The sequence below is a fragment of the Lolium perenne genome, chromosome 2, assembly GCF_019359855.2.
Source record: "Lolium perenne isolate Kyuss_39 chromosome 2, Kyuss_2.0, whole genome shotgun sequence".
Classification (NCBI taxonomy): domain Eukaryota; kingdom Viridiplantae; phylum Streptophyta; class Magnoliopsida; order Poales; family Poaceae; genus Lolium; species Lolium perenne.
This window is the reverse complement of record NC_067245.2, coordinates 192,394,325-192,417,297: the sequence shown is the minus strand read 5'-3', so window position 1 is coordinate 192,417,297 and position 22,973 is coordinate 192,394,325. Positions and strand designations below refer to the sequence as shown.

At 47.9% G+C, this 22,973-nt stretch overlaps 2 protein-coding genes across 2 annotated transcripts; both read right to left on the bottom strand.

Annotated features, from left to right (window-relative positions):
- Window positions 1-8,931: 8,931 nt before the first annotated feature.
- LOC127334236 (probable aldo-keto reductase 2) lies at window positions 8,932-11,983 on the bottom strand. Its single transcript, XM_051360654.2, has 6 exons — window positions 11,899-11,983; window positions 11,099-11,694; window positions 10,727-10,927; window positions 9,905-10,077; window positions 9,711-9,813; window positions 8,932-9,471 (listed from the first exon to the last, which is right to left on the bottom strand). Exons 2-6 carry the CDS (start codon window positions 11,327-11,329, stop codon window positions 9,133-9,135), a joined length of 1,047 nt encoding a protein of 348 aa, XP_051216614.1. The 5' UTR covers window positions 11,330-11,694; window positions 11,899-11,983; the 3' UTR covers window positions 8,932-9,132.
- A 68-nt stretch (window positions 11,984-12,051) lies between these two features.
- On the bottom strand, window positions 12,052-14,918 carry LOC127334235 (probable aldo-keto reductase 2). The gene is made up of 5 exons (XM_051360653.2): window positions 14,503-14,918; window positions 14,198-14,398; window positions 13,705-13,877; window positions 13,511-13,613; window positions 12,052-12,669 (listed from the first exon to the last, which is right to left on the bottom strand). Exons 1-5 carry the CDS (start codon window positions 14,734-14,736, stop codon window positions 12,331-12,333), a joined length of 1,050 nt encoding a protein of 349 aa, XP_051216613.1. The 5' UTR covers window positions 14,737-14,918; the 3' UTR covers window positions 12,052-12,330.
- Between the last annotated feature and the right edge of the window lie 8,055 nt (window positions 14,919-22,973).

Below are 22,973 nucleotides of genomic sequence, written 5' to 3'. Positions count from 1 at the left end.
ACGCTACACCAAGACCAACAAGTCCCCCAAGTGGACCAATGACGCGAGCTCGAGTTAAAGCTCTACATGATGAGGTGAACTCGCTCCTCACCACCCTTGATCTTGGTACCCCTTTGGACGGAATGCTACCTCATGCCAATGTGCTATGTGTCATTAGGTACAAGGCGCATCAAGACCCCGGAGAGGAGGACACGCCAAGGTCAAGGGAAGGAGAGAAGCAGCGGGACATGGAGATGATCATGAAGCTGAACTCGACGTCACTCGAAGCGCTCAAAGGAAGAGAAGGGAGCTGGCCAGCCCAGGACCCGGTCAGACCGGCCCCACAACCGGGCCATCCGGTCCCAGGCCCGGTCAACCGGGCGCCCAACCGGATTCCCTGCATCGTACCGGAAGGAAACCGGAAAACCTCGCAAGTTCCCGGTTGGCGCCCGGTCGACCGGACCCAGGACCGGATCACCCGGTCATAGGCCCGGTCTGACCGGATTCCAAACCGGATTTGACGGGAACGCTCCACCAAACTGCCTAAGTTATCCATTCGCGTACCTTTTCGCCCTTGTTGGCTATGTATGCCTATATAAGTAGCCTAGACCCCTCCTTTACCCCTCAGACTTGTTTTGAACTCAAACCTACCTTTGAGCTTAGTCTCCCTAGGGTTACCATCCCTCTGTAATCAAGGCATCCTGGTTGTTGATTTGGATATTGTTGAGTGAGATTCTAGTACAAGCTACTCTCTCTCCCTCATCAATCTCTTCTTCTCCAACCCCAATCTCTCTCCGGGAATTCTGCCGCGTGCCTCTTCCAGGAGATTCTATTGGCGTGGTCCATCGAGCCACGGGGGTAAGTATCGGGTGTATCGGGTTGGTGTGCGTGCGTGAGTACCGGCGTTCTTTGTGATTCTTCGTGTTCCTCGCGTTCTCCCACCTCTTCCTTTGGTCTTCGGGGTCAAATCGCGAGATCGGGCCACTCCCGGGATCTTAGATCTCATCACCTACCCCACTAATGCAATTGAAAAAACACAGTTTGCAAAAAACCCATCTGCAAAAAAACCGAGGTATAACCCCAGTTGCAGGCCACTTGCAACCGATGTTAAAAACCATTTGCGGCTGACATTGAAATGATCCAACTTGCGACCTAGATGCAACTGAAGGTTTTAAACCCTAGTTGCGACACACATGAAACTGATATTTTAAACCCAGTTACAACACAATTGCGACTTATGTTAAACACATTTGCAACTCACATGAAAACCCTATGGTTAAAACGATATGCAATCTCAAAAAACTATAAAAAAAAATGCAGACCTACACCACTAATGCAATTATAAAAAACACAATTTGCAAAAACCCACTTGCAAAAAAACCGAGGTATAACCCCAGTTGCAGGCCACTTGCAACCGATGTTAAAAACCATTTGCGGCTGACATTGAAATGATCCAACTTGCGACCTAGATGCAACTGAGGGTTTTAAACCCTAGTTGCGACACACATGAAACTGATATTTTAAACCCAGTTACAACACAATTGCTTAAACACATTTGCAACTCACATGAAAACCCTTTGGTTAAAACGATTTGCAATCTCAAAAAACTATTAAAAAAATGCAGAGCTACCGCACTAACGCAATTAAAAAAGCACAGTTTGCAAAAACCCACCTGCGAAAAAACCGAGGTATAACCCCAGTTGCAGGCCACTTGCAACCGACGTTAAAAACCAGCTGCGGCTGACATGGAAATGATCCAACTTGCGACCTAGATGCAACTGAGTGTTAAAAATGCAATCGAAAAGATCTTAAACCCGAAACCACTGATAAAAAATTAAAAATGAATGGAGAGCTACACCCCTTGCGATCCATATGCAATTCAACCGGAAAAAACACAGCTGCAGCCGACATGCAACTATGGTTTAACCGCAGTTGCAAACACATATACAATTGAGGTTTAAACTCCTAGTAGCTACACACATGAAACTAATATTTTAAACCCAATTTCGACCCATTTGTGACTTAGGTTAAACACATTTGCAACCCACATGAAACTTATGGTTTAAACGATATGCAATCTCAGAAAACTAAAAAAATGCAGAGCTACCCCACTTATGCAATTAAAAAAACACAGTTGCAAAACCACTTGCAAAAAACCGAGGTATAACCCCAGTTGCAGGCCACTTGCAACCGATGTTAAAAACTAGCTGCGGCTCACATAGAATGATCCAACTTGCGACCCACATGCAACTCAGGGTTAAAAATGCAACCGAAAAAATCTAAAAACCCAAACCACTGATAAAATAAAAAATGGACAGCTATCTCACTTACGATCCATATGCAATGCAACCGAAAAAAAAACAGTTGCAGCCGACATGTAACTAGGGTTTAACCCTAGTTGCAACGCACATGAAACTGAGGTTTAAACCCCCAAGTTGCGGCACACATGAAACTGAGATTTAAAAATCCAGTTTCGACCCAAGTGTGACTCACAGGAAATTGAGGCTTAACCAAATTGTGACCAACATGCAACTGAGAAAAAAATACAGAGGTACTCCACTTGCGACCCATATGCAAAATGCAACCGAAAAACCTCAGTTGCAGCCGACATGCAACTAAGGTTTAAACCCTAGTTGCGGCACACACATGAAAAACAGAGATTTTCTTTCACAAAAAAAAGAAAAACAGAGATTTTAACCTAAAAAAATGCGGGTGTTCCACTTGTGACACAATGCAATGCAACCGAAAAACCATCGGCTGCAGAACACATACAAATGCAAACGAAAAAATCTCAAAAATGGAACACCCGCATGCAACTGAGGTTTATCCAAGTTCCGGCCAACATGCAACTAAAGTATAAATGATATGCAGAGATACCCCACATGTACAGAAAAGACCCTCAGCTTACGCCGCAAAAAGGACGCCACGCGGCTTGCTATCCGATGATGAGACATGGACCACGCTGGACGTCGACCATTCGGGCCGATGGCCGATGAATCATGGATGATATGAAACTGAGGTTTAACCCCTTGTTGCGTTAGGAGCTGAGTATACTCCAAGTAATAAAAAATGGCCCGCAAAAAAACAAAAAATAAAAAAGAGCAGCAGGCAAAAAAAAAAGACACAAACACAGACCCCCAGCCCATCGGGGGACAAACAATAGAAGACCCATTAGGTGCAAAAAACATCGGTCCAGAAAAAAAATAGAACAACAACACAGGCCCCGAAACAAAAAAAAAAAGAAATGGCCCAAGACCGGGAAACGGGAAAACGGGCAGCCCAAAACAGAAATGGATGGCTGGATACGTAGTTGCCTCGCGGGCTTCGCTCGACAGAAAACAGCCCAAAACAGCCCGACCGGGGAAAAGAGGAAACGGAGTTGCCTCGTGGGCTTCGCTCGCACGAATCGAAAAGCACAGAAATGGATGGCTGGATACGTGACTGAGATCTATTAAAAACCAGGCAACTTGGAATTAGCAATTCCGAAAAAATAAATTGCCCCCTCCTAGCTTCTTTCCATAAGCCACATGGCTTGTTACTTGTGTTAGACATAGTTACCAACTTGTATTATAGGCTCAGGAATACGTATTGTGTACTGAGTCCATATTGTATGCTAGCACCGCATTGTACACCTCCTAAAAATAGATGAATCACGGGACTCGGTTGTTATCCGAGTAGATCCCTCTACCTGATCGTTTTACATGGTATCAGGGCGGCTCTTCCACCGATGAAAACTGATCGCAACCCCGATCTAGAAATCATTCCCATCGACGTCGTCCTCGAGCTCCATCTCGCTCCCATGGCGTCGTCGTCCAGCAACCAGATCATCAACCTCGGCTCCCCTCCTTCGGATAAGCTCACACGCGCCAATTATTTAGGGTGGCGAGCTCAGGTTCTTCCGGCGATTCGAAATGCCCGGCTGCTCGGCCTCCTCGATGGAACAGACGCCGCCCCGCCGGAAACTCTGGTCGTTGAAGCCACTCACAAAACCACAGACAAAGCGGCGAAAACAACATCCAATCCAGAGTACCACAACTGGATATCCATAGATCATATTGTACTCTCGTATCTCCTCCAATCGCTCTCCTCTGAGGTTCTCCCTCATGTCCAACGGATCGAGCACGCCACCGGAGTTTGGCAGGCCATTGAGGAGATGTTTGCCTCGACGTTCCTCACGAAGATGTAGTCGATCGTCGACGAACTTGCTGTTGCTGGCGAGGTCATCACCACTCGAGAACATGTGTCCTTCATCCTGGCTGGTTAGGGGTCCGATTATGAGTCCATTGTTGCTGCTCTTGGCGTCGTTACAACCTCCATCTCGCTAGCCTCTCTCTATGCGCAACTTCATGCATATGATCACCGCCAGGAGATGCTCTGCGGTTCCTCCATTACAGACTTCAAAAACTCTGCCAACACCGCCTCCCGTCAATGTCGTGGGCGCTACAACAACCAACCACGCAGCAACCGTTGTGACTATGGCAATTGACGTGATGATCGCCGATATGAGCGCCGCGATGACCGAAGATCGTCAGCCTCGTCAAGGCCGCGGTGGCGGACGTGCACCTCCAGGAGGGGGCGTGGGCGTGGGCATGGTCGACGTCGCACCTCTCCCTGGGTCGATGTCACTTGTCAGATCTGCAACAAGGAAGGACATGCCGCCAAAGATTGTTGGTGGCGATTCCAAGATGATGATGATGACTCCGATGACAAGGAAGCCCATGTTGCTCCATATGGAGTCAATATAAACTGGTACTCCGACACAGGTGTGTCGCACCACATCACCGGAGAACTCAACAACCTGATGGTCCTTGACAAGTACAAGGGCTACGACAGGGTCAACACTGCAAGTGGGCACGGTATGAATATTTTCCATGTTGGTCATTCAATTGTTCGTAACCCTGCTCAAAATTTCCATCTCCGCAATGTCTTACATGTTCCCGATGCGTCCAAAAAAATTCTTTCTGTGCATCGCTTCACTTATGATAACCGTGTGTTCTTCGAATTTCATCCTTTCTTCTTTTTGATCAAGGATCAGGTCACGCGGAGAATAATTCATAGAGGACGAATCGGCATTGGTGTCTTCGTCCCAGTCTTCCAAGCATGCTTTTATTGCTACCAAGCCGTCACAAGTAAGGTGGAATAGTCGTCTAAGTCATTCGTCTTGGTCATTGTTAGGTAAATTCTCAGCAAGAATAAACTCTCATGTGTTAGAGATTCTAGTATCGAGTCAGTTTGTGATTCATGACAGCAGGTTAAAAGTCACCAGCTTCCATATATACCCTATTTCCACTAGTGTATCTACATCCCCGCTCCAGTTAATATTTTCTGATGTATGGGGTACTGCACCTACTTCTGTTCGTCGCCATGATTGTTATGTAAGCTTTCTCGATGATTATAGCAAGTTTACATGGATATATTTGCTCAAGAAGAAATCTGATGCCTTTTCTGCCTTTGTCAATTTCCAAAAACTGGTCGAACACAAACTTAATACCAAAATCCTCACTGTTCAATCCAACTGGAGTGGAGAATATGAGAAATTAAACTCTCTTTTTCGGTCCCAAGTATCTCGCATCATGTTTCATGTCCTCATACTCACCAACAAAATGGCTCTGCTGAGCGGAAGCATCGCCATATAGTTGAAGTAGGACTAGCTCTTCTTGCTCATACTTATATGCCTCTAAAATTCTGGGATGAAGCCTTCCTCACTGTCACATATCTCATCAACATGCTTCTAAGCCGAGTTATAAATAATGACACACTGGTTCATCATATCTTGGGTACACGACCAGATTACACTTCTCTCTGTGTGTTTGGATGTGCCTGTTGGCCCAACCTTTGCCCTTATAACAAATGCAAGTTAGCTTTTCGCTCCAAACAATGCGTCTTTCTTGCCTATAGTCCTCATCACAAGGGTGTTAAGTGTCTAGATGTTTCCACGGGGCATGTCTATATCTCTCGTGATGTTGTTTTTGACGAAGCTATTTTCCCTTCCAACATCTACATCCAAATGCTGGTGCACTTCTTCTGAAGGAAATTCCATTGCTAGATCCATCTCTTCATGATTTTGAGATTGGAAACGTACAAACGATGACCTAGATTTGGATAATATGCTTGCTACTAATCCTGCATCTAGCCCTACATGTGTTGCTCCACATGTTACATCACCAAGAACTGACCAAGCTGGACAAAATTTGGATCAAAATGGTGCTCAAATGAGTCAAAACAGCTACCATGAAATATCAACAGATGAAGATGAAAGTGCAGAACACGAGGCTGATTCTCTGCCCGAATCTGCATCGGGATCCTCCAGATCCTCCTCGGATCGTCCGCCCACCAATCCCGGAGTTGATCATGATGCGTCTGACGCAGACGCGTGTCCGCCCGAGGTGCGGTCCCCTGATGCGACTCCGCATCGCCGCGCTGGTGTCCAGGGACCCGGGTCTTCAGCGCCGTCTCTCACGCACACATCATCGGCCACATGATCCTTTGCGGCCGATACACAACAACAACGCAGTCTCCGGATCTTCTGCATCCTCTCCGACTGTACTGCAGCATGTGGCGCCTGTTACTCAGCCATTGGCATCGTCTGCTTCTCGTCCGGTTACTCACGCCTCTAAAGGTATTCGCAAACTAAAATCATACACTGATGACACTGTTCGCTGGGGTCTTTCTGCTATGTCTGCTGAACCAGCAAATTTGCAAGATTCACATTGGAAAGAGGCTATGGATGAGGAATATAGTGCTCTTATGAAGAACAAAACCTGGCGGTTGGTTCCCTCTCCGCAAGGTAAAAATATTATTGACTGTCGATGTATAAACAAAATCAAGCACCGAGCAGATGGTTCGATCGATAGATACAAGGCACGCCTAGTTGCAAAAGGGTTCAAGTAACGTTATGGCATTGATTATCAGGATAATTTCAGTCATGTTGTTAAGATAGCCATCGTCTGAGTTGTCATAGCTATTTCTGTATCATGGGGATGGAGTTTGCGGTAGTTAGATGTCAAGAACACGTTTCTTCATGGTGTTCTGGAAGAGGAAGTTTACATGTGCCAACCTCCTGGTTATGAACATGGGGAAATTGGGTTGTGTTTGCAAACTTGACAGGGCACTTTATGGATTGAAACAAGCACCTCCTGCATGGTATTCTCGCTTGAGTTTTCAGCTATTGGGTTGGTTTCATTGCTTCAAAATCTGATACGTCATTGTCCACCTATCATAAGTCCCATGTTACTATTTTCATGCTCATATATATGGATGACATTATAGTGGCTAGCTCTTGTCAAACGGCTACGGATACACTTCTCCATGACTTACGCAAAGAGTTTCCTCTCAAAGACCTTGGTGATCTTCATTATTTCTTGGGCATTGAAGTTCATACATCACATAATGGGATTGTTCTGAATCAGACCAAGTATGCTCAAGATATCCTTGCACGTGTTGGCATGACACATTGTTCAGGCTCACCTACACCTTTATCCTTCTCCGAGAAGATCACAACAAGGGATATTGGGTCCTGAGGATAGCACCAAATATGGTAGGTGCGCTACACTATCTTACCCTCACAAGATCCGATATTTCATATGCAGTTAACAAAGTATGCCAGTATCTATATGCTCCTACTACTATGCATTGGACTGCTGCGAAACGTATTATCATATATGTTAAGGACACATTAATTGAGCATTGGGTTGACATTCACCAAGTACAATTCTACACTGGTTAGTGCTTTTTCTGATGCAGACTGGGCTGGCTGTATAGATGATTGACGGTCAACTGAAGGTTTTGTTGTGTTCTTTGCATCAAATCTAATTTCTTGGAGTGCTCCAGTTTCGGTCAAGCACTTAAGCTAAATACAAGTCTGTAGCTAATGCAACAGCGGAAGTAATATGGGTGCGGTCCTTACTTGAAGAACTTGGAGTTAAATTGTCTCAAACGCCGTGCCTATGGTGTGACAATCTTGGAGCGACATATCTATCAGCAAATTCAGTGTTTCATGCTAGAGCAAAACACATCGAGATAGATTTTCACTTTGTTAGAGAGCGAGTGATGAATAAACAGCTGGAGATTTGTTTTATTTCTTCCAAGGATCAAGTAGCTGATGGTTTTACAAAACAACTTCCTGTGAGAAATTTCATAGAGTTTAGATATAATCTCAACTTGACTAAGTTGTGATTAAGGAAAGGTGTTAGACATAGTTACCGACTTGTATAAGCTCAGGAATACGTATTACACGAGTCCATATTGTATGTTAGCACCGTATTGTGCACCTCCTATAAATAGATGAATCACGGGAGTCGGTTGTTATCCGAGTAGATCCCTCTACCTGGTCGCTTTACAACTTGGGGCTTCTAAACAATTTAGAAGGCACGAGTAATAAGCCAACCCGGATGACTTACGAAAGAACTAGCAAAAGCGGTACAGGGATATTGCACTTGTGCCTTCGGATGCGACGGTGCCGGCGAGCTTCACTCGTTGTTAGAGGGGATCTCGGTGTAATGATGCTGCAGGCATGCCTCCTCACGCCACGCCGTCATTTGATTTCAGGATTTGATGAACTGGATGGGCTACACATTAATGAACTGCAAACATTTTATATAATCATTTTATTCATATACTTTCATAGAAAATATCCCAAGGGATGGTTATTATTTTTGTCAAAATATATTCAATGACCTCCTTATTTCGCATGATTCCAAAAATGTTAGATACTTGGACTCTAGGATTATGTTTGCAACAAAGTTTGTTTCATTGAAGACGGAAAAAACAACTGATTTATTTTCAAAATCTTTGAGTAGATGGAAGTTTTCTAATTTCTACTTAAAGTTTCCTGTGGAAAATACCTAATGGATTTAATTTTACAAATCAAACAAGTGAAACAACCCACGTAAGAAAATTTTCTAAGGATTACAAATAAAAAAGTTACTATGAAGATGCTTTGAACGAAAGGAGTTTATCGAGCAGCACAGCTCACAAGCTTATTCAATATACTAACTGTACATACACCAAGAACTACAATACACAAATCACAGCTAAGTTTACATAGATTCCCAACTCTGATTGGCACCCACAAAACACAAATATGATTACGCTCTTCTTTTAACTGTTTGAATCGTGCACTCCTGTAGTCCCATTGAAGAGAAGGGACGACCTCTACTCGTCCTTCCAGGATGACAATGGAGGGGTCTCAGAATCTTTCCATGTACCCGCCACTCCAGGGTACCGGTCACCCTGGACATCACCTGCAGTAGCGTAGGACTCCAGTTCAGCCATCTCCTCTGGTGTGAGCTTCACAGATTGAGCTCCCACGTTCTTGTGGAAATTCTCGATTTTTGTTGTGCCGGGGATTGGGCAAACATCGTTCCCCTGATGATGAACCCAGGCCAGTGCAAGTTGTGATGGTGTGCACCCTTTTCTTGTTGCCATTGCGTTAACGCGCTCAAATATCAAGGCATTCTTCTCAAGATTCTCAGGTTGAAATCTAGGCATATGCTGCAATAGTACAACATTCTCAGTGAAAGAGCACACTGATTATTGAAGTCCCAATTCTCTTTTCTATGAAGAGCTAACGAGGCATTGTGTATAGATTGAAACAGGTTTATGTACGGTGGAAAGATGAACACTTCGACAACATATAAGCCTAATAAGTTAGATTATGGCAGGTTTAGAAACCAAATGACAATACAGAATTAAGTAGCTACCACAATAACAGCAATAAAATGAAAACTCACCTTGCGGAAGTCCTGGTCTGATAGTGAGTCAACCAATTTTGATCCTTTAGAGAAAAACCCTCTGCCAAGTGGGCTATAAGCTACAATTCCAATTCCAAGTTCTCTGAAATTGTTGACAAAAAAAATGACATTTTGGTAAAAAAAAAACTTCCAGACTTTTGAACAAATAAAATGGTGTGATTTTTGTACAATACCTGCAAGTTGGAATTATGTCTTCTTCCACGTCTCTAGACCACAGTGACCATTCCAGCTGAACTGCAGTGATAGGATGAACGGCATGAGCCCTTCTGATTGTTGATGCAGACGCTTCGGATAATCCAATGTACTTTATCTTTCCTTCTTTGACTAGCTTCTTGAGCTCTCCAATCTTAATAAGGTGGAATGTAAATTTAGTTTGCAATATAGAAACAAAGGCATGGATTACATTATAACAACATACAAGAACAAGGGTGAGAATCATAGTAGCCAGGTTTGGGGTCGATGCCGCGTTCCACAACCCGGGGTCGATTGACCTGATCGAGGGCCGGGAATGAGATGGGGTCGACGCTCGGGCGTGACCCAGAACGACAAGTGTGATCATGAGAGATCAATACATGGGCGAGAGAGAGAGACGCCGCCACAGCATGGGAGACGAGGCAGGACGGAGATCTTTATTTTTAACATGCTAGAATATGTTAAAAGCTACACGTTCGAAGCTTATCGATCCGGGTCATCGACCCAGATTAATCGCAGTCACGTCCCAAAATCATCGTTGGAAAGAAGAGTACTCCCGCGACCCCCTTCCTCGACCTGGACAACCCGGGCTAGCAACTATGGTGAGAATACAAGGTCTGACAGCTCTGTGTGGAGATAAAGATAGCCATTCAAGACACCAAAACCCTATTGCTCTCTCTGTGTAACTAGTGACTTACCCGCGATCTCCACGTGTATGTGTATCTATAACCATTACCACAGTAAACACTAAAACCACCGCAAAAACACAAACAAACAAAAAAAGGCAGTTATACAGTACTCACCGTGACCTCGATAGGCACCCTGGTGTCTATGCGGTGCTGGTAGTAGAGATCAATGCAATCGACGCCGAGCCGCTTAAGGCTGCCCTCGCATGCCGCCCGCACATACGCCGGGTCACCACGAATCTCCCGTTTGCCGTTGAGGAACGAGACGCCAAACTTAGTGGCCAGGTCCACCTTCTCTCTTACGCCACCTTGCAGCGCCTATCAGTATCAGCATAAGAACATCAAATCGAACACCTTAAGCGCACACCCGTAGATCGTAGATGTAGCAACCAATCGAAGATCGGACTGTTTTAGGATCCAGAAGAGCAGAATTAACGGTGCAAACATATTTTAGGATCCAGAGGAGCAGAAATCTTAAGCAAAACCAACCTTGCCGAGGAGGATCTCGTTGGCGTGAGGACCGTAGACGTCAGAGGAGTCGAGCAGGGTGACGCCGGCGGCGACGGCGTGGTGGATGAGCGCGACCATGTCTGGCTCGGGCTTGGGCGGGCCGTACAAGGAGGCGGACATGCTCATGCAGCCGAGGCCCTGCGCCGAGACCTCCATCCCCTGAGAACCCAGCTTCAAGCGTGGCACCATCGTGGCAGGAGCGGACGCCATGTACGGCAAGGTGGTGCGCTCTTGGTTCTGGCCGGATCGCGTGACGACGTGCCGTAGTTTGGCGTGGCCGATTGTGGAAGTAAGCACTAAGCAGTGGGCTTATATAGTGTCAGCGTGACTGACTGACTGACTATGTGAGGCTGGCGGGATAGGCGTCACCGCATATGTCAATACTCCGGTGGGATGCTGCCGTGCCGCCACGCCACCGGCAAGCCTGCAAAGATGCAGCTGATTTCCTCTCTTCTTCTTTTTTTTGCCTTTTGGGTGACTTTTCAGAGTCAACAAACTCAAAGGATTAACAAAATAATCGCACAAATCGTTTTTCTTAGGGGATGTCATCATACAGCTTCATGCCCATAATTAACCTGAGTAAAAGAATAGTAAGAACTAGCAAAGCAATTAAGCACAACCTCGAAGGATTTACAACTAGAGGTGCAAACACACTGTAGTTTGCTGACGTGTCCAACCAGCCACTTCGGCAAACTAACTGCTGCTGTGATAGAGTGACTAATTAAATTCGCATTATAAAAATGCTGGATTCCAGGATTTTATTTGCAAATTGAATAAACCTTTGCCTCACAGAAGCCAGCCGTTGGGTAGAGAAGGCTTGAATAAGAATTTGGCCATTAGAGACCTTCTTAAGTATTGCAAAAGGACAGAATCTCCCATGCTGAGTTAATATTACGAATCAAACAACCCGCAAAGGAAAAAAGCTCTAAGGATTAGAAACAAAATCACTAGGAAGATACTTTCAATGAAAGAGGGCCTTATGGGGCAGTAGAGCTCAGAAGCTTATTCAACGTACTAATTGTACATATACCGAGAACAAAAACATACAATACACACACAAAATCACAGCTCGGTTCGGTTCACAGACTAGCATGCACAGTAATGCATGTCCAACTCTAATTGGCAGTCACAAAATATGAATACGATAAGGCTCTTCTTTTATTTGTTTGAATCGGGGACTCCTGTAGTCTCATTGAAGAAAATGAAAATGTCTACTCAGCCTTCCAGGATGACAATGGAGGGGTCTCAGAATCTTTCCAAGTACTCGCCACTCCAGCATACCGGTCACCCTGGACATCACCTGCACTGGCGTAGGACTCGAGTTCGGCCATCTCCTCTGGTGTGAGCTTCACAGATAGCGCTCCCACGTTCTGGTTGAAATTCTCGATTTTTGTTGTGCCAGGTATGGGGCAAACATCGATCCCCTGATGATGAACCCAGGCCAATGCAAGTTGTGATGGTGTGCACCCTTTTCTTGTTGCCATTGCGTTAACATGCTCAAATATCTGGTCATTCTTCTCAAGATTCTGTGGTTGGAATCTGGGCAAATTCTGCAAAATAAGTCCTCGGTGAATAACCAACTGGTTGTAGAAGTTCCATTTCCTTTTTCTAGTAAGAAATTGACAACACATTCAAGCATAGTTTTTTAAAAAAATCGTATAGTGGAAAGATGACCATTTCGACAAAAGGTAAACCTAATAAGTCAGCTGATAGCAGATTTGCAGAGGCCAGGGCTACCCCATTTCGAAGAGAAAAAAAAAAGATGATGGCAGATTTGCAGAGGCTGGGGCTACCCCATTCCAAATAAAAATGATGGCTGATTGTGTGCCTTCTAACGGACAACAAAGAATTAAATGATATAGTATAGGTGGATTGTGTGCCTTCTATCAGTTCAAACTTTAGGTTCTACTCGTTGATGCATGAAACTTAACATGGTATCAGAGCAGAGGTCTTGGGTTAAAATTTCGGCTTTTGCAATTCAAATTTAAATTGCTCTTGCCCTCTATATGTCCACGTATAGGCGTCAATGTCTTACGTGAGATTCTATTCACGTCTAGGCATCATTGAGTCACACGTGGGAGGGGGTTTTACAATATATGCAGTGGCGGAGCTTGACAGGAAACATTGGGCGGGCCAAATCATATTTTTTTGATGAGAAAACAGAAAGGAGCAGTGAGTTTGGACAGAATTAAAGGAGTTTTAGTGCTAGATAATTGCTTGATAAAGGAGAAAATGATTTGGGGCAGGGCGGGCCATGGCACGGTTTGTTTCAGCGTAGGTCCGCCACTGAGTATATGTGGATTGCCCACCTTCTATCTATTAGTTCAGGCTTTTGGTTCTACTGGTTAGCTCATGAAGCTACAGGAATAACAACAATGACATGAAACTCACTCTGCGGAAGTCCTGGTCTGATAGCGAGTCAACCAGTTTTGACCCTTTAGAGAAGAACCCTCTGCCAAGTGGGCTGTAAGCTACAATTCCAATTCCAAGTTCTCTGAAATTGGCAAGAAAAAAAGACAAGCAATTTAGTAAATAAAGCGTATAAATCTTTCAACAAACTACATGGCATGGTTTTCGTACAATACCTGCAAGTTGGAATTATGTCTTCTTCCACGTCTCTAGTCCAAAGTGACCACTCCATCTGAACTGCAGTGATAGGATGGACGGCATGAGCCCTTCTGATTGTTGATGCAGATGCTTCGGATAATCCGATGTATTTGATCTTTCCTTCTTCGACTAGCTTCTTGAGCTCTCCAATCTTAATAAGGTGGAACGTAAATTTAGTTTGCAATATTAAAAATGAAGGCATGGCTCACATTATAACAGCATAACAAAGACAAGGGTGAGAATACAAGGCGTCTGGCAGCTGAGTGTGGAGATAAAAGATAGTCACTTAAGACACCAACCCCCATCCCTCTCTATGTTTAAGTAGTAGATTGACCTCTCACCTACCATCTCCACTTGTATGTGTATCCATAATCATTACCACCACAAGACCATTTAAAAAAAATTACCACCACAACAAACACTAAAACCACTCCAAAAGCACAAAGAAACCAATTACACTATAATACTCACCGTGACCTCGATAGGCACTCTGGTGTCTATGCGGTGCTGGTAGTAGAGATCAATGCAATCGACGCCGAGCCTCTTAAGGCTTCCCTCGCACGCCGCCCGCACATACGCCGGGTCGCCACGGATCTCCCGCTTGCCGTCAGCAAACGAGAGGCCGAACTTGGTGGCCAGATCTACCTTCTCCCTCACACCGCCTTGCAGCGCCTGTCACATACAAGCATTACATCGAGCACCTTCACCGCACGTCCATAAAGCGAAAAGAAGAAGACGGCAAATAGTATTAAGCTACTTTGGAGTCAAGGACTGACCTTGCCGAGGAGGATCTCGTTGGTGTGCGGCCCGTAGCTGTCGGAGGAGTCGAGCAGGGTGACGCCAGCGGCGACGGCGTGGTGGATGAGCGCGACCATGTCTGGCTCGGGCTTGGGCGGACCGTAGAAGGCGGACATGCCCATGCAGCCGAGGCCCTGCGCCGAGACCTCCATCCCCTGAGAACCCAGCTTCAAGCGTGGCACAACGGTGACAGTGACAGGAGCAGCAGCCATGGCCGGCAGGCAAGGTGGTGCACCGGCTGCTGTTGGGTGTGGCCGGATCGGTTGGGTCACTGAGATTTGGTATGGCGGGACGGGGAGTAGCTAGCTAGGCGTTGTCGAAGCTTTAATCTATTGATGGCGTGAGTGGGTTGGTGGCGGCAGCATCACCGTTGACATGGGACAACCAGAGAAGCTCAAGCTTGACTGTCTTGTTTACTTTTTTTTATTGGGAGAGCCTTTGAAATGTCGGGTGTTTTCCGGATTGAATACTGGTAGATAAGTTTGGGCGATTTTGACAAAAATGACTTTTTGGCAAAAAAAAAAAGCCTTCTGGACAAACTATTTTATTGGCCTAACCCTTTTTTGTGGCCCTTCCGAGCGGCGCCACAGTCGACGTTGCGCGCCGTTAACCAGCCGACGTGGCAGGGCGTGTGGCGCCGCTCCCACGACGCCACACTTTAAATGTATGGCATCGCTCGGAAGTGCGCCACACATCCTGTTATGTGTGGCGCCCAAGCCGCCCCAGCCCGATCCGGGCCTTCTTCTCTTCTTTCTCTTCCTCTCTGCTTCGACTGCAACTGCCGTTGTCGGCCGCCTCTCCTCCACCCCCTACCAAATCCACCACGGATTTGTCGGATCTGGCCGGCCATTTCGATCCCCATCCATTCCTCAATGTATTACCCTTCGATTCATGCAAGATTTGCTCGGATTTAATTCAATTTAGACATGGAAGCAAGATATGAAATTTTAGATATTGAAATCCATATTCTCATGTATGTGTTGAAATCCATATCCTCATGTATGTATGTGTTGGAACCCAAGTGTTGGAATCCTAGACATCAAATTTCCATGAATGTGTGTATGTGTTGGAATCCTAGATATGTATGTATCCATATTCCCATGTATGTGTGTATGTGTTGGAACCCTAGATATTCTTATGTATGTGTTGCAGTCCATATTGTCATATATGTATGTATGCATCATATTTGTTAGGAAACCCAAAATTTAGAACATGTATGATGATATTATAGTAATTCTTAATGTGTGCATATGCGGAAAAACTGTAGGATGGTGTGGCTCCTCAATGATTACTATGACAGGCATCACCGGGCCTATTATAAGGCGGACCTAGGGCAGGTACTAATATTTTTTTTGTTAGCACCACTTGTTTTATTCCCTTGGATATGGCATAATATTATGTGTTTGTGTGTGCTTGCAGGTTCTTGAGCCCTTGAAGATTCGTTACTACGGTAGTGTTGACCACCAAAACCCACCGGCGAGTAGCGACGGGCAACACGTAGAGCCGGGAGGCTCCCAGGACTTCTGGTGGGCCCTGGTCCCTCGGGCGACGGCCCGCAATGCTCCGGCACGCACGTCCGATGCTGGTGCAAGGGCGTGCCACCTGACCTATACCTGGTCAGGAAGGTGATGGATTGCTTCGGCTAGTTTCCTGCATGGCATACACGTAAACATTAAATACGAGCCTCGATCGGCTCTCAGGTTGTCCTGTGAATCGGCTCAAGGAGCCGATCCACCCATGATTCGTATGAGATCTACGATAACATGGTGGTCCTGCTTGATCAATATTGAGTTAAAACGATCTACGACGATTTAGGGTTTTCACCACATAACCGGAACGTCCTACATGTAATTGAGCCTGGCAGACACGAAAGATGATAACAAACCAACCCTAGGCAAGGCCTAAAAACCAACGTGGAGTTGATTCCTGGAACATCCTCCCTAGGATCGGTAAATTACACCTTACGCTCTACTGGATCATTCAACCCGTTTGCAAGGCCTAACTATGTAGATATCAAACTAATCCTTGAAGAACAAGGAGCAATCATAACGGGTCGGATCTACTAAACAAAGATCAAGCAAGGTGATGCCCTTACACCTAAGATAGGTGTAAAGGCAGCTAGATGTCTAGGGATAGCATAGATAAAAGCATATATCAAGGTAAAACAATGCTAACCCTAACACATCTATGATAACTACGTTCCTCGCCATCAACAAGGCTTCAGCACGAGCAACGCATGAACAACGAATAAACTCAATACTGCCTAGATCGCGAGATGCGATGTAGGCAACATGATGCTTACCAAGAAGAAACCCTCGAAATAAGGGGTGGCGATGCGCCTAGATTGATTTGTTGTGAACGTGATCGTCCTCTTTTCTCAATAACCCTAGATACATATTTATAGTCTGTAGACTCTCTATCGTGGGAATAATCCCAACCGTGTACGAGCTAAACTCTACCTTTTAATCCTAACCGACACGTATCCTACTATATTTACAGATACACGGGCAATTTAGCCCAAACTCTAGTACAAGGCCGATTCATGCATATTTTCCGTGTATATTCTCCAAGCCCATCTCAATCATGGCCCACCTCTGATTTGGTTAAAATCTGGTGATAACACATGCCCCCCTGGTTTTGGCAATGATAATTCCAAAACCACCCCTTTTTTTTCTTCGTCGGGTCATGTCGTGGCAGAGCAGAACCGTCGCAGTATCCTTCATCATGATGTCTTGCCTTCTCAACTTCTCTGCAAGATTTGACAGTTTTTTGGCACCACTTCCTCGGAAACTGCTGTGGCATTAAATCTCCACTATATCCCCTTGATGACCCACAAGTATAGGGGATCGCAGCAGTCTTCGCTGGAAGTAAATCCCAATTTATTGATTCGACACAAGGGGAGACAAATAATACTTGGAGGCCTTAACAGCGGAGTTGTCAATTCAGCTGCACCTGGAAACAGACTTGCTCGCAAGAGTTTATCAGTAGTAACAGTTTTATAGCAGTAGCAGTAGTGAAATAATAGCAGCAGAGTAACAGAGACAGCAGTAATGATTATAGTAAACAGCAGGATTAAAATACTGTAGGCACGGGGACGGATGACGGGCGTTGCATGGATGAGAGAAACTCATGTAACAATCATAGCAGGGCATTTGCAGATAATAATAAAACGGTGTCCAAGTACAAAGAAATCAATAGGCATGTGTTCCAATTATAGTCGTACGTGCTCGCAATGAGAAACTTGCACGACATCTTTTGTCCTACCTGCCGGTGGCAGCGCTAGGGTTGGATGGTGGGGCGGCGCGCGGGGAGAGAGGGGCGTGACGGCTAGGTTAGGAACGGTAGGTGTCTGATACCATGTAGAAAGGGATGCAACTCACAATGTATTGATTGGGTGCATATGGCATTACATATATAGGCCACGTCCTCGACTATACAAGGAAGGAGACGGGTCCAATAATAAATACAAAAATATGTATCGCTATACATAACTACATAAGATACACATCCGGATATGCAAGGATATGTATCTCAACACCCCCCGCAGTCGAAGCGTCGCCTGGTCGAACGCATAGACTGGACCGGAACTCCTCAAATGATGCCGTAGGAAGACCCTTGGTCATGATATCCACAAATTGTTGGGAGGTGGGCACATGAAGTACTCGAATGTGTCCAAGGGCCACCTGTTCCCGAACAAAGTGGATGTCCAGCTCAATATGCTTGGTGCGGCGATGGTGGACCGGGTTGGCGGAGAGGTAGACGGCGGAGACGTTGTCGCAATAGACCACGATGCCTTTGGCAACAGGACATGAGAGCTCAACAAGGAGTTGCCGCAGCCAAGAGACCTCGGCAACCGCGTTAGCAACAGCCCGGTACTCCGCTTCGGCGCTGGAGTGAGAGACAGTGGGTTGTCGCTTAGACGACCAGGAGATGAGCGAAGGTCCGAAGTAGACGCAGTATCCAGACGTGGAGCGACGCGTGTCGGGGCAGCCTGCCCAATCGGCGTCCGAGTAGGCGACGATGTCCGTGGCGGTGGAGGCGTGGAGGGAGAGGCCGAAGTCCATGGTGCCACGAATGTAGCGGAGGATCCGCTTGACCGCAGCCCAATGAGGATCCCGCGGAGCATGCATGTGAAGGCACACCTGCTGGACAGCGTACTGCAGCTCGGGGCGAGTTAAGGTGAGGTACTGCAGGGCACCGACGATGGAGCGATAAAATGACGCGTCTGTGGCCAACGAACCATCCGTGGCGGAGAGCTTGGACTTCGTGTCAACAGGCGTGGCCGCGGGTTTGCAATTAAGCATACCGGCGCGGTCCAGGAGCTCGTGGGCGTACTTACGCTGATGAAGGACGAAGCCGTCGGTGCGACGTACGACCTCGATGCCGAGGAAGTAGTGCAGGGGCCCCAAGTCCTTGAGGGCAAACTCAGCGCGAAGACGCTCAGTGATCTGTCGCAGGAGGTCCGTCGAGCTAGCCGTCAAGATGATGTCGTCGACGTAGAGCAGCATGTACGCGGTGGTGGTGCCATTGTTGTACACAAACAGCGAGGCATTGGAGCGGGTGGAGCGGAAGCCGAGTTGGTGAAGAAACGCTGCGATGCGCTGGTACCAGGCGCGTGGGGCCTGCTTGAGCCCGTATAACGAGCGCGAGAGCAGGCACACATGGTCGGGGTGGGCGCTGTCGATGAATCCCGTGGGCTGCTGGCAGAAGACCTGCTCCTCGAGATGGCCGTGAAGGAAGGTGTTGGAGACATCCATCTGGTGCATGGGCCACGCACGGGAGACCGCGAGCTGAAGGACGGTGCGGATCGTCCCGGGCTTGACAACCGGGGTGAAGGTGTCGGTGAAGTCGACGCCGGCACGCTGGCGAAAGCCACGAACCACCCACCGCACCTTGTGACGGTCGAGAGTACCGTCCGGATGGAACTTGTGCTTGAAGACCCACTTCCCGGTGATGATGTTAGCGTGAGGGGGTCGGGAAACAAGCGTCCATGTCTGGTTCCGCTGCAGGGCGTCGAACTCATCCTGCATGGCCGCAAGCCACTGCGGGTCGCGGAGAGCAGCCCGGGCATAGGCGGGCAGGGGCGATGGCGTGGATGGTGAAGGCGCGGAAGTCGACGCGGTGCAGACGTACTCGTCCGAGGGGTACCGCATGCTCAGGACGCGAATCCCTGCACGGGCGTGTGTGAGGGGCTCCGTGGCCGGCGGCGGAGGAGGCGGAGGCGGAGCCGGAGGCGAGGCGTCGCCCGGCGAAGACGGCGCGGTGCCCGAGCTGAGGCTCAAGGGCGACGCAAGCGGCGTCGAGGCGGATGAACCCGGCGAAGGGGCGTCGCCCGGCGAATACGGCGCGGCGCCCGAGCTGAGGCTCGAGGGCGACGCAGGCGACGTCGAGACGGGCGTCGGCGTAGGTGTCGGCACGGGTGTCGACGCGGGTGTCGGCGTGGGGTCACACGAGACATGGCTCGAGGGTGACCCAGAGGGTGGTGAGGCAGCGCCCGAGCCAGAGCTGAAGGGCGCGGCGGAGAACGACGAGGCAGTGCCCGAGTCCGAGCTCGAGGGCACTGCAGCCGGCGGACCAGCAGGGGGTCGACGCCGGGGACCATCAGTAGTCGAAGGAGGAGTGGCGACCACCTGTCTCTGTGCAAAAGGAAAGCAATGCTCATCAAAGTACACGTGCCGGGAGGTGATGACGCGGTGAGAAACCGGATCATAGCAGCGGTAGCCTTTGGCGTTAGCCGGGTAACCGAGGAAAACACACGGAACGGAACGAGGGGCGAGTTTATGAGGAGTGGTGGCGGCGATACTAGGATAACAACGACAACCAAAAATCTGAAGACCGTCGTAGGATGGAGGGGAACCGTAAAGGAGGTGATGAGGTGCATAGTTCCAGCGGGGACGACACGGACGAAGGTTGACAAGGAGGGTGGCTAAGGCGTCAGGCCAAAAGGTGGGGGGAACATGGCTGTGGAATAGGAGTGTGCGGACGCAGTCGTTGAGGGTGCGGAGGATACGCTCGGCGCGGCGGTTTTGTTGGGACGTGTATGGACAGGTCAGATGGAAAATAGTGCCGTGGGAGGAGAGTAGGGTGCGGACGGCGACATTGTCAAACTCTTTTCCGTTGTCAGTTTGTAGGGCGTGGATGGGGCGACCGAACTGGGTGGAAACATAGGCGTAGAAGGCTGTGAGAGTGGTGGCGACATCGGACTTTTTACAGAGGGGAAACGTCCACACAAAATGAGAAAAATCATCAAGAATAACTAGGTAATAAAGAAGACCAGTATTACTCGGGATTGGAGAGGTCCATACATCACTATGAATTAACTCAAAAGGAAAAGACGCAACGGTGGAAAACTGACTAAAAGGAAGACGGACGTGTTTACCAAGACGACATGCTTCGCAACTATGTGAAGACTGTTTAGTAGATGAAAACGAAAAACCCCTCATTATTTGGTGAAGCGTGTTGGCATCGGGATGTCCAAGACGAGCATGCCAAAGATCAACGCCTGCGGAGAGAGCACGAGGTGCGGCGCCAGGGGTGGAAGGCGACATCACCGGATACAAATCGTCGGAGCTCTCACATCGATGGAGGATCATCCGGGTGCGGGCGTCCTTAACAGAAAAACCAAACGCGTCAAATTCAACAGACACAGAGTTGTCACGAGAAAGAGTTTTAACAGAGACTAAATTCTGAATAAGCTGGGAAGACACAAGGACATTATTAAGAGACAGTGGTTTAGAAGTAGAAGGAAAATTAGCAGAACCAATGTGAGAAATAGGAAGACCGGCGCCGTTACCGACAATGATGCGAGACTCGGTGGAAGTGGGAAAGAATGGGAAAGGTTACCCCGGTGAGCGGCCATGTGAGACGAGGCGCCCGTGTCCATAAACCAGTTGCCGCCACCGGCGTAAGAGCCAGGTGCGGGCGCGGCATGGTAGGCCGGGGCGTAGGACGGCGTCGTGGCGGTGAAGGCCGAGGCGTAGGGTGTTGTCGCGGTGAAGTGCGCCTGGTGAGTCAGCGGGCGCGGCACCGGCATGCTGTAGGCGTAGATGACCCCCGTCCATGGGTTGTAGGCGAAGGGGTTGCTACCGTTGGAGACCGACGACATGACGACGCGCGCGCAGGGGACGACGACGGCGCGGGGTTGGGGAGGGAGGCGCGGCAGCGGCTGCAGGTGCGGCGGCGGCGGCGCGGCGTGAGGAGGAGCACACGCAGCGGCGGCACAAGGGCGGCAGCGCTAGGGTTGGATGGTGGGGCGGCGCGCGGGGAGAGAGGGGCGTGACGGCTAGGTTAGGAACGGTAGGTGTCTGATACCATGTAGAAAGGGATGCAACTCACAATGTATTGATTGGGTGCATATGGCGTTACGTATATAGGCCACGTCCTCGACTATACAAGGAAGGAGACGGGCTCAATAATAAATACAAAGATATATATCGCTATACATAACTACAGAAGATACACATCCGGATATGTAAGGATATGTATCTCAACAAGCAGGGTGACGCCGGCGGCGACGGCGTGGTGGATGAGCGCGACCATGTCTGGCTCGGGCTTGGGCGGGCCGTACAAGGAGGCGGACATGCTCATGCAGCCGAGGCCCTGCGCCGAGACCTCCATCCCCTGAGAACCCAACTTCAAGCGTGGCACCATCGTGGCAGGAGCGGCCGCCATGTACGGCAAGGTGGTGCGCTCTTGGTTCTGGCCGGATCGCCTGACGACGTGCCGTGGTTTGGGGTGCCGATTATTGTGGAGTAGGCAGTGGGCTTATATAGTGTCAGCGTGTCTGACTGACTATGTGAGGCTAATTAACGGGATAGGCGTCACCACATATATACTCCGGTGGGATGCTGCCGTACCGCCACGCCACCGGCAAGCCTGCAAGGATGCAGCTGAATTTCCTCTTCTTCTTTTTTTGCCTTTTGGGTGACTTTTCAGAGTCAACAAACTCAAAGGATTTACAAAATAATCATACAAATCGTTTTTCTTAGGGGATGTCATCATACAGCTTCATGCCCATAATTAACCTCAGTAAAAGCGTGAGTAAATGAATAGTAAGAACTTATTAAGAACTAGCAAAGCAGTTAAGCACAACCTCAAAGGATTTACAACTAGAGGTGCAAATACACTGTAGTTTGCTGACGTGTCCAACCAGCCACTTCGGCAAACTAACTGCTGCTGTGATGGAGTGACTAATTAAATTCGCATTATAAAAATGCTGGATTCCGGGATTTTATTTGCAAATTGAATAAACCTTTGCGCCGCCTTCCTCACAGAAGCCAGCCGTTGGGTAGAGAAGGCTTGAATAAGAATTTGGCCATTATAGACCTTCTTAAGTATTGCAAAAGAAGGACAGAAGCTCCCATGCTGAGTTAATATTACGAATCAAACAACCCGCATAGGAAAAAAGTTCTAAGGATTAGAAACAAAATCACTAGGAAGATACTTTCAA

Coding starts and splice junctions, on each gene's coding strand:
- LOC127334236 (XM_051360654.2), bottom strand. CDS start 11,329: ATGGCGTCCGCTCCTGCCACGATGGTGCCACGCTTGAAGCTGGGTTCT. Junction 10,078..10,726: donor GGGTGCCTATCGAGGTCACG/GTGAGTACTGTA, acceptor CACCTTATTAAG/ATTGGAGAGCTCAAGAAGCT. Junction 9,472..9,710: donor CAGACCAGGACTTCCGCAAG/GTGAGTTTTCAT, acceptor GTACTATTGCAG/CATATGCCTAGATTTCAACC.
- LOC127334235 (XM_051360653.2), bottom strand. CDS start 14,736: ATGGCTGCTGCTCCTGTCACTGTCACCGTTGTGCCACGCTTGAAGCTG. Junction 13,878..14,197: donor GAGTGCCTATCGAGGTCACG/GTGAGTATTATA, acceptor CACCTTATTAAG/ATTGGAGAGCTCAAGAAGCT. Junction 12,670..13,510: donor CAGACCAGGACTTCCGCAGA/GTGAGTTTCATG, acceptor CTTATTTTGCAG/AATTTGCCCAGATTCCAACC.